The 13,422-nt window shown below is 40.7% G+C and overlaps 1 protein-coding gene across 1 annotated transcript in view; it reads left to right on the plus strand.

Moving 5' to 3' along the window:
* The window catches only part of FBXO16 (F-box protein 16), a 189,067-nt gene extending 180,482 nt beyond the window's left edge, over positions 1–8,585 (plus strand). Inside the window, exon 8 of the mRNA XM_049865715.1 lies at positions 6,085–8,585. Within this exon, the coding sequence (XP_049721672.1) occupies positions 6,085–6,123 (39 nt within the window). The 3' untranslated portion in view covers positions 6,124–8,585. The remainder of the gene's footprint in view (positions 1–6,084) is intronic.
* The last annotated feature ends 4,837 nt before the right edge of the window (positions 8,586–13,422 follow it).

Consider the following 13,422-nt stretch of genomic DNA (forward strand, 5'->3'; position numbering starts at 1 on the left):
AAGGTGGTGCAGACCACACCCCAGGGAAGCTTTTTTTACATTGAATCAGAGAGGTAACCTGAGTAAGGGTGGTGCTACAATTCCACCCTAATCCTCTTAACATAAAATTACAATCACAAAAAGGAGGACAACCACACAATACTGGGAATCAAGACCTAGCCAAGTTGACACACATTTTGGGGGGATACAGTTCAATCCATAACAGTCACAGAGGCTTGTCTAGTTTCAAGGAGAAGAAACATAGGCAGGAGAGTTGCAAGGCTCTGAAAGAATATGTGGGATGAGCAATATTATTGCCACCAGTTCTGGAATGTACTATTCACCTCAGGTTGGTTCCCTGTGTGACTCTTGCCCACCTTTAGGTCATAATGCCAGGGTCCTCTAGTTTATAGTGATACGAACTAGCCAGACAACTGATAATATAAAGATAAATTAATATTGATATCCATTAATCCAACAAAACTATTGAGCATCTACTATGTGCCAGACTCTATGCTAGGCTCTGGGAATAAAAACATGAAGAAAAAAAAAAAAAAAACTTCCTGCCCTCAATGACTTTGTAACTACAAGGGAGACAGCAGCAATCACAATACAGTGATAGCTGAAAGAAGAGGATGCTGTGAGAGCTTATAGAAGGGATGGATACACAACTCCATGGGGATTGCAGAGGTGACATCTAAGCTGTAACCGGAGGATGAGTAATAAATAGGAGGCGGGGCAGACAAGGGGCATTCCAAAGAGAGGAATAAGAGCTGCAGAGACTCCAGGCAAAACTAGGGTGACCAACCATCCTAGTTTGTCCAAGACTTTCCTGTTTTTAGTACTAAAAGTCCCATGTCCCAGAAAACCCCTCAGTTACTGTGACTTATTATTGGGATTATAGATAGTCTAGTCTGGCTGGAGCATACAGTCCCTGGGTTAACATGCTTAGCTGCTAACCAAAAAGTTGGAGGTGTGAGCCACCCAGAGGCACCTCAGAAGAAAGACCTGGTGATCTACTTCCTAAAAATCCTATGGAGCACAATTCTACTCTCACACACATTGAGTCGCCATGAATTGGAGTCAACTCAATGGCAACTGGTTACCTGGAGTACAGAGGAATATAGAGGAGTGGGGATTGATGGCAGGGTTGATGAAAATGAAGGCTGGAAAGGCAGGCACAGGCCACAACAGGAAGCTGAGCCACACTAATAAGTCAAGATTTTATCTTGAAAGTAGCTGAGCAACTAATTTAAAGAGGTTTTAAACAGGGAAATGACTTGTTAAGACTTGGCTGCAGGATAATTAAGAAGAGGGACAATACTGAAGACCAGTTAGAAAGCCATTGCAGTTTTCAGTCAAGAGACAATGGCAACTTGAACTAAAGTAGTGAAAGAGGGTGGAGAGAATTAGATTTAGAAGGTCTTAAGAAATGACAGAACTTAGAAATGTAGATGTGGGAGATGAAACAGAAGGAGAAATCAGAGATGACTCCCAGATTTCTGGCTTGGGCAACTGGAAAAGATGTTGGAAGTAATTAGGATGGTTTGGAAATAAATACCTTCCCCACACCACCCTACACTAGAAAACAAAGCAGCTATTCTTCTGCTTCCCTGAAGGTAATCTTAGTAGTTGTGCAACTGACCCAGGGGTCTCAGCCATGGCCATGAGACTTATAGACACTACAAGATAACAAAGAGGTTTGGGGAGTGAAGGGGAGGAGGACTAGATTAATTATTCATTAAACTAGATACTTCCTGAAGTGTTGATGTACTATATTTTATTTAATCATCATAAGAATCTTCTGTGGTAGGTAGTTATTGTTACCCCCATTTAATTGGTGGAGAATTCAGGATAAAGCGGCCACAGCCTCTAAGAAGCAGAGTTGGGTTTAAAAACCCAGATTTGACTCCAAAGATTGCTCCTTTCACCATGTTGCTTCCCCAATGAACACTAGTTTCTACCTGCTTGGATTTTTTTTCACATCTACTGCCATGGTTTGATTCCATCTTCATTAGCATTTGGGCTGAATGGGTAGAGGAGGAATGAGTAGAAAGAGCAGAGGAGGAGGCAGACCGAGGGAGGGGGTGTACCCCTTTAGGTCTCTAAGAGTCCAGCAGAAAGGTGCTTTCAGGAACAATGTTTACAAGGGATTTCTTTCTTTCTTTTTTAATGTGCTTTAGGTGAAAGTTTACAGCTCAAGTTAGTTTCTCATACAAAAATTTATATACACATTGTTATGTGACCCTAGTTGCTATCCCTATAATGTAACAGCACACTCCTCCTTTCCACCCCAGATTTCCGGTTACCATTCAACCAGCTCCTACCCCTTTCTGCCTTCTCATCTCGCTTCTGTACAGGGGATGCCCATTTAGTCTCGTACATCTTCTTTAACTAAGAATCACACTCTTCACGAATATCATTTTATGTCTTATAGTCCAGTCTAATCTTTGAAGAGTTGGCTTCGGGAATGGTTTTAGTTCTGGGTTAACACAGAGTCTGGGGGCCATGTCTTCTGGGGTTCCTTCAGTCTCAGTCAGACCATTAAGTCTGGTCTTTCTATGAGAATTTGAGTTCTGCAGCCCACTTTTCTCCAGCTCTCTCAAGGACTCTCTCTTATGTTCCCTGTCAGGGCGGTTATTGGTGGTAGCCCGGCACCATCTAGTTCTTCTGGTCTCAGGCTGATGTAGTCTCTGGTTTATGTGGTGGCCTTTTTGTCTCTTGGGCTAGTATTTTCCTCGTGCCTTTGCTGTTCTTCATTCTCCTTTGCTCCAGGTGGGTTGGGACAAATTGATGCATCTTAGTGGCTGGATGCCACTCACCAAAGTGGGATGAAGAATATTTTCTTAATAAACTTTGTTATACCAATTGACCTAGATGTCCCCTGAAACTATAGTCCCCAGCTCCCTGCCATTGCTACTCTGTCCCTCGAAGTGTTTGGTTGTGTTCAGGGAACTTCTTAGCTTTTGGTTTAGTCCAGTTGTGCTGACTTCCCCTGTATTGTGTGTTGTCCTTCCCTTCACCTAAGACAATTCTTGTCTACTATCTAGTTGGTCTGTTCTGCATAGGGTCGCTATGAGTCGGAACCGACTCGACGGCACCTAACAACAACAACATCTAGTTAGTGAATTCCCCTTTCCCTCCCTCCCCACCCTCATAACCATCAAAGAATATTTTCTTCTGTGTTTAAACCTTTTCTTCAGTTCTTATAATAGTGGTCTCATACAATTTTTGCCCTTTTGTGACTAACTAATTTCACTCAGCATAATGCCTTCCAGATTCATCCATGTTTTGAGATGTTTCCCGGATTCATCATTGTTCTTTATGGTTGCATAGTATTCTATTGTGTGAATATACCATAATTTGTTTATCCATTCATCTGTTGATGGGCACCTAGGTTGTTTCCATCTTTTTGTTATTGTGAACAGTGCTGCAAAGAACAAGGGTGTGCATATATCTATTCGTGTGAGGCTCTTATGTCTCTAGGATATATTCCAAGGAGTGGAATTGCTGGATCGTATGGTACTTCTTTTTAAGAAGCGCCAAAACGATTTCCAAAGTGGTTGTACCATTTTACATTCCCACCAGCAGTGTATAATTGTTCCAATCTCTCCACAGCCTCTCCAACATTTATTGTTTTGTGTTTTTTGGATTAATGCCAGCCTTGTTTTTTTTTTGTTGGGGTGAGATGGTATCTCATTGCAGTTTTGATTTGTATTTCTCTAATGGCTAATGATCGTGAGCATTTCCTCATGTATCTGTTATCTATCTGAATGTCTTCTTTGGTGAAGTGTCTGTTCATATCCTTTGCCCATTTTTTAATTTGGTTATTTGTCTTTTTGTGGTTGAAGTTTTGCAGTATCTTGTATATTTTAGAGATTAGACCCTGATCGGTTATGTTGTAGCCAAAAATTTTTTCCCAGTCTGTAGGTTGCCTTTTTATTCTTTTGGTGAAGTCTTTTGATGAGCATAAGTATTTGATTTTTAGGAGCTCCCAGTTATCTAGTATCTCTTCTGGTGTTTGTGTGTTGTTAGTTATGTTTTGTATTCTGTTCATGCTATGTATTAGGCCTCCTAGCATTGTCCCTATTTTTTCTTCCATGATCTTTATCATTTTAGATTTTATATTTAGGTCTGTGATTCATTTTGAGTTAGTTTTTGTGCATGGTGTGAGGTATGGGTCTTGTTTTATTTTTTTGCAAGTGGATATCCAGTTATGTCTGTACCATTTGTTAAAGAGACTGTCTTTTCCCCATTAAATGGTCTTTGGGCCTTTGTCAAATATCAGCTGCTCATAGGTGGATGAATTTACATCTGGATTCTCAATTCTGATCCGTTGGTCTATGAGTCTGTTGTTGCGCCAGTATCAGGCTGTCCTGACTACCATGTCAATATAATAGGTTCTCAAATCAGGTAGTGTGAGGCCTCTGACTTTGTTCTTCTTCAGTAATGCTTTACTAATCCAAGGCCTCTTCCCTTGCCATATGAAGTTGGTGATTTGTTTCTCCACCTCATTAAAAAATATTGTTGGAATTTGGATCAGGATTGCATTGTATCTGTAGATCGCTTTGGGTAAAATTGACATTTCCACAATTTGGAGTCCTCCTATGCATAATTAAGTATGTTTTTTTGACTTTGTAGGTCTCTTTTTGTTTCTTGCGGTAGCATCTTGTCATTCTCTTTGTATAGGTCTTTTATGTTTCTGGTTAGATTTTTTCCTAAGTACTTTACCTTCTTGGGGACTATTGTAAATGTATTGATTTGGTGATTTCCTCTTCAAAGTTCTCTTTGTTGGAGTAGAGGAATCCAACCAATTTTTGTATGTTTTTCTTGTATCCTGATACATTGCTGACATCTTCTATTAGTCCCAGTAGTTTTCTTGTGGATTCTTTAGGGTTTTCTGTGTATAAGATCATATCATCTGCAAATAGGAATACTTTTACTTCTTCCTTACATTTATTATATTTGCTAAAAACCCTAAAACTGGAAGGACCTGTATAATTATATTTGCCAGCATCAAGGCCAGGAGAAGCCATGGAGACAGTGACCCAGTCAATAACCAGTTTAAAGATGTGGGACAGGGATGTCAGGAGATGAAACTCAAGAGATAGATAACTATGGGAATGATACTACAAGGAAGAAAGGAGACCAAAATGAGTTCCAGGACCTCCCTCCCAAACAGAGAGAGTACATAGCAGGGCTTGTCTAAACCTCGAAGGTGCCTGGGGAGTCTGACAGCTGGAAGGCCTGTTGTGGTCCCTGCCTGGAGACCAACCTCTCCATATCAGAGACAACCTGGAGCTGAAGCCATAAAAGAAAAACCAAAAAAAAAAAAAAAGCCCGCTACCAATTAGAGCTCCTTCCTAACCAACCAACTTTCCATTTTGATGTAAATCTTTTTTTTTAAGAATTCATTCCTTTTTGTTATTGTTACTATGTATGTATATATATATATGCACATATATATGCATATAATACATTTGCCAATTTAACTTTTTTCGTGTGTAAACTTAGTGATATTGATTACATTGATGTAAATCTTGATCCTTCTGTAGTCACATACACTCTGTCCATTTCACTCAGTCTGTATCCTATGATGGTTATTTCTGCATGTGTCTTATTACTCCCCCTACATTAGATATTCTTTGAAGTATCTGTTTCACGCTGTATTTCCACATTTTCTTTTACACAATAGGCACATGATTAGCTTTTGCCTGTAACTGAATGTCATCAAAAGATCTGAAATGTTCATTTTTTAATCTCTTCCTGATCCACTGACACCAGCAGAGAAAGGACACAAGAGGGCGCTCACTCCCCTTTTATCTGAGTCCAGGGCATTGCCCCTCTTCCCTACTGAAAACTCAGGACATAAGAGACACAGTACTGTTGGGGAGGGACTTTCGAAAATTTTGAATATTTATAACAAGACCCTTAGGGAAATACTCATTTATTCAGCTCAGATCTTTGATTGCATTCATATGTATCAAATATTCAGTGTCAGCTTTTTAAGAACTTATAGTCTAAAGAAGCAACATATTTAAAAATTAACCAAAATATACAGTGATCCAGGCCCTGATTATAACTTTCCCTGTTCTCCCCCCACAGGTAGAAACGTCTCCCTCCTCAGGGGTTCAGAGATGTTAACAAGCCTGCCCAAGATGACGCAGTTATCACAGAGCCAGAGCAGAAACCAGATCTGTGCATCCTTCCCCAGCTTTGGTTCTAAATACCACACACATGGCCTCCCCCATACCGTGTCAGCCCTGGCATGCACCATTGCCAGTAGCCCCACTCTAATGGTGGGCTTTCTCCCCTGACTTTGCAATTAGTGGATTTGTCCTCTGCACTCACTTGGCATCTCTATCCATCCTGTGTATCCCATGCCCATTAGAAAGAAAAAAAAAAAAGTCGTAAAATCCAAACTGAGAAATATTCCCAGTTCTTCTTACTTACACTCAGATTTCTGTAGTAGAGATTAGTCACCTTGCTAAGCTTTAATTTTGGTGAGATTTAAAAAACTGTGGCAATAAAGTATTTAAGAGAGATCCTTTAGCCCTGGAGTCCCTGGGTGGTACAAATGGTTAACCACTCAGCTACTAATTGGAAGGTTGGAAGTTCGAGTCCAGGGGACACTTTGGAAGAAAGTCTTGTGACCTACATCGGAAAAATCAGCCACTGAAAACCCATGGAGCACAGTACTATTCTGACACACCTGAGAGTAGTGAAGAGCCTCAGGGGCTGTGCATCTCCAACTCAGTAAGAAAGAGAGGTATGGCTTCAGACAAATTGGCTCTTGCTAAGGCCAACCTCTCTACCCACTTGGCTATCCCAGGACCTTGCTGTCTCAAGCCTTATTCACATGTCTTACATTCTTTACCCCACACTTTATAACTCTTCTCAAAAATTTCACCCAGCCTGTTCTTCATTTTGCTAAAAGCTTTCCAGCATGTTCCACCTGTACATTTCTTCTGTTCTTCAACATCTACTCTCCTTAAATCCATAGTTTCAGCCTTAACCTCATGGAAATTGCACTCTCAGGGGTTACCAGGACCCTCCCAATTGCCTCATTAAACGGCCTTTCTCCATCTTCATCCTACTTGATCTCTCTGTAGCATTTGGTATATTCTTTTCTTCTTAGAAGCCTACTCTTACCTTAGTGACTGCTGTTGGTGTCCACTCTCTCCCCCAGCCACTGTTTCACTTTTTCTCCTGTGTGCTACTGATGTCTCCCCCTCAAATTCTTTTCCCTGCCCCTTGCCAATGGACTTTCCGTTTAACCTGTAGCAACCCTCTGCTTACTCTACTTGCTCTCCTGGGCCCTCTCCTTAAAGGACTCATCAGCTCAGTCTGCTGTGATGGATTAGGAAGATAACTCCCAGATCTATAGCTCCAGTTTTGGCCATCTTCCCTAACTTAATCCCACATTCCCTGCCTATTTTTCAGATGTTTCCACTTTGGGTGTCCTGCCATTATCTCAAACTCAGCAGCCAACAATGTTCAGTTTATTTCTTAAATGTGGAATGAGGAGGAAAGAATTGTAAATGCTTCTGATAGGGCTGCCCCACCCTGCTTTGCTGTCTTGGGTGGGTCATTTAACTTCTGTGAGTCTCAGTTTTCTTATTTGGGAAGTTATTTACTTATTCATGAGTGTGTGTGAGAGAGAGAGCGAGCTCTAAGTAAAATCTATACATGCTGAGGAGTGTCAGGAACAGGGGAAAGAGCAGGGACTGCACCATCTAGGAATTACTTTGCTTAGAGACCATCCCTTCCTCATGAGCACACCATTGTGCATGAACAGAATTTAATGTGATTTAGACACATTTCAAGGAGCCGTGGTGGTACAACGGTACAACTTGTATGCACACTAAAAAAAAACAAAACACTAAGCTTTGAAAAACAAGAAACACTGTCCTACAAAACAAAGTCTAAATGACTTAATCTGGCAAAGTTCTCCAATAACTTTTCAATCTTATTTTCTTACTTTAAACCATAAACCTTCTGGCTACAATGTAATTGGAGAAAGAGGGTATCATTTCATTGATAAGCAAGAGGAAAATGAGCGAAACCTAGCTCAGCACAACAAAACCTGAGGATCCATATGGTGATGCTTGATTAAGTGCCACGTGAGTAGCAGAAACAATCAGTGCTCTGCGAGGAAGGAAAGATCATCAGTATTTTAAAAGTTTCACAAAGTAGAGAGTTGACTTGGTCCTTTAAGATTGGCTGGGGGTTCTATAGACGGGAGTGAGCATGGTGCAGAATTCCAGAGAGTTGGGATGGCTTATGCAGAGCAGGAAAAAAAAAAAAAAAGTGAACAGAGATTAGACAACTTTGTTTGAACTCAAGGATTCATGAAGGGGAATAGTAGGCCAAAGCATTTAGACTTTATTCTGAAGTGCAGTGTTTTTGCCACTTTGTCGATGATGAAATTTTGATGTAGTTTGTTTCGTCATAAAAAATAGAAACAATTTTTAAGAAACTGACTACACAACTCAAGTGCTTTATAAAAATCACAACTACCAGCACATGCGGCTGTTGAGAAAACAAAGCTGTTGAAGTAAATACAATCTTGTTAAAACAAGCCCTTGTTATTACTTGCTGCTTGTTCGTTCGTTTTGTCATCTGCTAATTCAAGTGGATAAAAGTTTAGATTCTTGCTACTGTGGATAACTAAGTATAGGAAACAAGCTTAAAAGCTAAGAAAATTCTATCCACTAACTTGTCATTTCCCTGTGAATTAGGGAAAGGTCACGGTTATTTGATATGAAGGCAGACCATCTTGGTGCGGTTCACAGAACACAAGTCTTCCTAGGGAATATGGGTTAAGCCCTGCTCTGGACTGTGGGAAGCAAGGTCCCGAAAGGGTGAGTATGTGCTTTCAGGCAGATTACTCTGGTAATGGACTAGAGGCTGAATCAGTGAAGGGAGTAACTGGAGATGGGAAGATCAGTTAAGAGGTTGTAGCAGTAAATAGCAGAAATCCAGACTCAAGGTACTGTAATAAGACCTTATGTTTACGTAGTACTTTATGTTATACAAATTCTTTTTACAGACACTTTCATTCAATCCTTAAAACGATGTATGAGGTGGGTAGAGTCATTAAAAAAAAAAAAAGGTAGGGGTTTAATTTAAAAAGCAGCTATCTGAGAGACATCCTAAAAGAACTGACAGAATTTAGTGAGTGGTAGGGAGTCCCTGGGTGGCACAAACACTCCAGCACTAAAATGCTAAACTTAAAGATTAGTGATTTGAACATAACCAGTGGTGCCACAAAAGTAAGACCTGGCAATTTGCTTCTGAAATCTCACGGCTTTAAAAACCTTATGGAGTTCAGTTCTATTCTGCACACACAGGGTTGCTATCAGGTGGAATGTACTCAACAGCAACTGGTCTGGTTTTTGGTTGTGTCTTTCTCTTTTCTTTTTTGGTTTAATGAGTGGTAGGACAGTAGGGAAGGAGCCCTGGTGACACAATGGTTAAGTACTCAGCTGCTAACCAAAAGATTGGCAGTTCGAACCTACCCAGTGGCTTCCTGGAAGAAAGACTTGGTGATCTGTTTCTGTAAAGATGACAGCCTAGAAAACCCTATGGGGAAGTTTTACTCTGTCACTTGGGGTGCAATGAGTCAAAAATTGATTCAACAACACAACAGGGTGGTGGGGAAGAGGGTGGCCCTCCTGAGGCAAGAGAGGAATCAAAGATGATCCCAGAATTTTTAAGCTTCGGTGGTTGGAAGAATGTTGCTACCATTAGTGGAAGTCTAGAGGAAAAGCAGAGCCCTGGTGGCACAGTGGTTAAGTGCTCGACTGCTAACCGAAAGGTGGGCAGTTTGAACCTATCAGCTTCTCCATGGGATATAGATGTGGCAGTCTGCTTCTGTAAAGTTTATAGCCTTAGAAACCCTACGGGGCAATTCTATTCTGTCCTATAGGGTTACTACGAGTCTAATCAACTCAATGGCAATGGATTAGATTAAAAAAGCTGGTTTAGAGGAAGGTTTGTGATGATAAATTTTCTTTTTATCTGAAATAATTTTAAACTTAAGAAAAGTTGTTCTGAAAGAATAATATAAAATTACCTCCAAATTTACTCATTCAAATTTTACATATTGTCTTAACAACATCCTTTTTAGCAAAAGAATTCAATCCAGGATTGTACCCAGTTGTATGTCTTTTCAGTCTCCTTCAAACTAGAACAGTTCCTCAGTTTTCCCTGACTTTTATGGCCGTAACTTTTTTGAACAGGCTGGCCCTTTTGTAGACTGTCCCTCAGCTAAGGTTTCTCCAATGTTTCTTCATGATTAGACACAGGTTATGCATCTTTGACTGGAATATCACAGATGTGATGCTGTGTTGTTCTCACTACATCCTATCAGGTGCCACACAATGTTGATCTGTCCCATTACTAGCGGGGTTGGCTAGCTTTTATTATATGGTTATGTTGGTGTCTGCCAGGTTTCTCCACAGTGAAGTTACTTTTTTCTTATTTATAGTTGCTAAAATATTTTGTGAGGAGATATTTTGAGCCTATGTAAAATCTTGTTCCTTGTCTGTTTCACCATTAGTTTTAGCACATACTGGTGTTTCTTACCTGGAATAATTACAGTATTACTAAGATGGTTGCCAAATGGTGATTTTCTAATTCCATCATTCCTTCTGTATGTATTACTCAACACTCTGCTGTAAGGAAAAGCTTTCTTTTCAACCTCATTTATTCATGTATTTATTGATATCAATGTGGACGTGTGGATTCCTATTCAAAAGGTTAAAATTTGTTATTGTTATTTATACTCATGTTAAAATTTTCTCAGATTTGGCCAGTCCAAACCAAAACCAAACCCAGTGCTGTCGAGTCGATTCCAACTCATAGCGACCCTATAAGACAGAGTAGGACTGCCCCACAGAGTTTCCAAGGAGCACCTGGCGGATTTGAACTGCCACCCTTTGGTTAGCAGCCGTAGCACTTATCCACTATGCCACCAGGGTTTCCAACTTGGCCAGTAGGAGCCCCTTAAAACTGGCTTCTGTGTCCTTTTGATACATGCCCATCATTTTTGAGCATTTCTTTACTTTCTGGCACGACAAGATGTTTCAGGCTCATCTTGTTCTTTCCCTCTCCCAGCCCTGAAATAAGCCATTTCTTCAATGAACTCTGGTCCCTTTTAGTGGAGAGTATTTAGAAACCAAGATCTAGGCACCAGGTGTGCTCATTACTACTGGGGTGTTCATGCTCTCGGGTTCTCTCAGTGGACAGAGCTGGGTAAAAAACAAACAACTATATCTCTATCTCTATGTATACACACACGTATACATACACACACACATCTCTGTTCTTCCATATGTATATATGAGTTTGTACTACTGATAAAAAAAAATCCAATTCCAACCCATATACCACAGAGTTCAATGGCTTTCCAGTTTTCCATATTTGTACCTTCTTTCTCCAACAATGTGAAACCTAGCTCTCATTATCCTCAATATATTTACTTAGTTACTCAATCCTCCTCTATATGTGTATCCAGTCTACCAACCCTGCCAGGCTACTGCCCTGCTCTGACATGCCCCCTTACAGGCTTTAGCCACTGGTAGGCTGCCTTCCCACCCCACTCCCATCATCTTTAGTATATTTACTTTTTGCTCAACTCCCACAAGGAACGAAAGAACAAAGAAATGAATAAAGGAAGGAAGGAAAAAGGAAGGAAAGGAGGGAGGAAGGGACAGAGAGATGGAGAAAGAAAGAGAGGGATGGAAAGATAGAAGAGCAACAGAAGGTGGAAGGGAAGGAAACAAACAGGTTTACAATTAATTTTCAAGTTGTCAGGACACCCAGGAAAGAAAGTAAAACTATGGCTGGAGGGGAAATCTGGGCTGGAGATAAAAGCTAAGGCATTACATGCACAAAGGTCATGTCTGAAATAAGGAGGACAATCTCTCCAAAAGAATTAGAAAGAAAAAGAATTGAGAACCTAACTTTTGGGAACACACACATAAGTGGTATAGAAGGAAAGAGAGAAGCCAAGAAAGAAGTTAGAGAGAGAGAGAGAGGGAAATCCAATGGTGCAATGTTACAGAAGCCAAAGGAAAAGGTAGATTTATAAGGTAAGGTATAGTTGCCCATGTCAGTGCTACAAAGAAGTTAAATGAGATGGCTGACCAAGAAAAGATCCCCGGTTCTAATAACCAGGGAATATACCATGAACTGTCAAAAGAATGAACAAATCCCTTTTGGAAGAAGTACAGCCAGAATGCTCTTTAGAAATAAGGATAGTGAGACCACATCTCACATACCTTGGACATGTTATCAGAAGGGACCAGTCCCTGGAGAAGGACATCAAGCTTGGTGAAGTAGGGGGTCAGCGAAAAAGAGGAAGACCCTCAACGAAACGGATTGACACAGTGGCTACAACAATGGGCTCAAGCATAACAATTGTTAGGATGGTGCAGGACCAGGCAGTGTTTTGTTCTGTTGTACATAGGGTTGCTATAAGCTGGAACCAACTCGATAACACCTAACAATAACAACAATAGGAGTCCCTGGGTGGTGCAAACAATTAACACACTTGGCCACAAACCATAAGGTTGAAGGTTCCAGTCCACCCAGAGGCACCACAGAAGAAAGGCCTGTCTACTGCTGAAAAATCAGCCACTGAAAACCCAATGGAGTGCAGTTCTGACACACATGAGGTCCCCATGAGTTGGAGTCAACTAGAGGGAAACTGGTTCTAGTACTAGCCACAATGAAGAGATTATTCACTTATTTTTCTATGCATTCAAGAAACATTGGTGGAAACCAAAAGAGACCTATGTAAGTGGAAAAACATACCATGCTCATAGAAAGAAGGACCCAACATTGTGAAAATGTCAATTCTATCCAAGGCGATCTACAGATATAATGCAATCCCAATCCAATTCCAACAGCATTTTTTTTAGTGAGATGGAGAAACAAATCAACTTCATAGGGAAAGGGAAGAGGCCCTGGGTAAGCAAAGCATTACTGAAGGAGAACAAAGTAGGAAGCCTCATACTACCAATTTTAGAACCTATTATACCACCGGGAAACCCTGATGACGTAGTGATTAAGAGCTACAGCTGCTAACCAAAAAGTCGGCAGTCTGAATTCCCCAGGCACTCCTTGGAAACCCTATGGGGCAGTTCTACTCTGTCTTATAGGGTCACTATGAGTCGAAATCACGTCAAAGGCAGTGGATTATTATACCACCACAGTAGTCAGAACATGGTACAACAATAGACTCACAGACCAATGGAACAGAATTGAGAGCCCAGACATAAATCCATCCACCTATGAGCAGCTGATATTTGACAAAGGCCCAAAGTCCATTAAATGGGGAAAAGAGTCTCTTTACCAAATGGTGCTGGCATAGCTGGATATCCATCTGTAAAAAAATGAAACAGGACCCATACCTCACATCATACACAAAAACTA

Source organism: Elephas maximus, chromosome 22 (genome assembly GCF_024166365.1).
Source record: "Elephas maximus indicus isolate mEleMax1 chromosome 22, mEleMax1 primary haplotype, whole genome shotgun sequence".
In the NCBI taxonomy this organism is placed as follows: Eukaryota; Metazoa; Chordata; class Mammalia; order Proboscidea; family Elephantidae; genus Elephas; species Elephas maximus.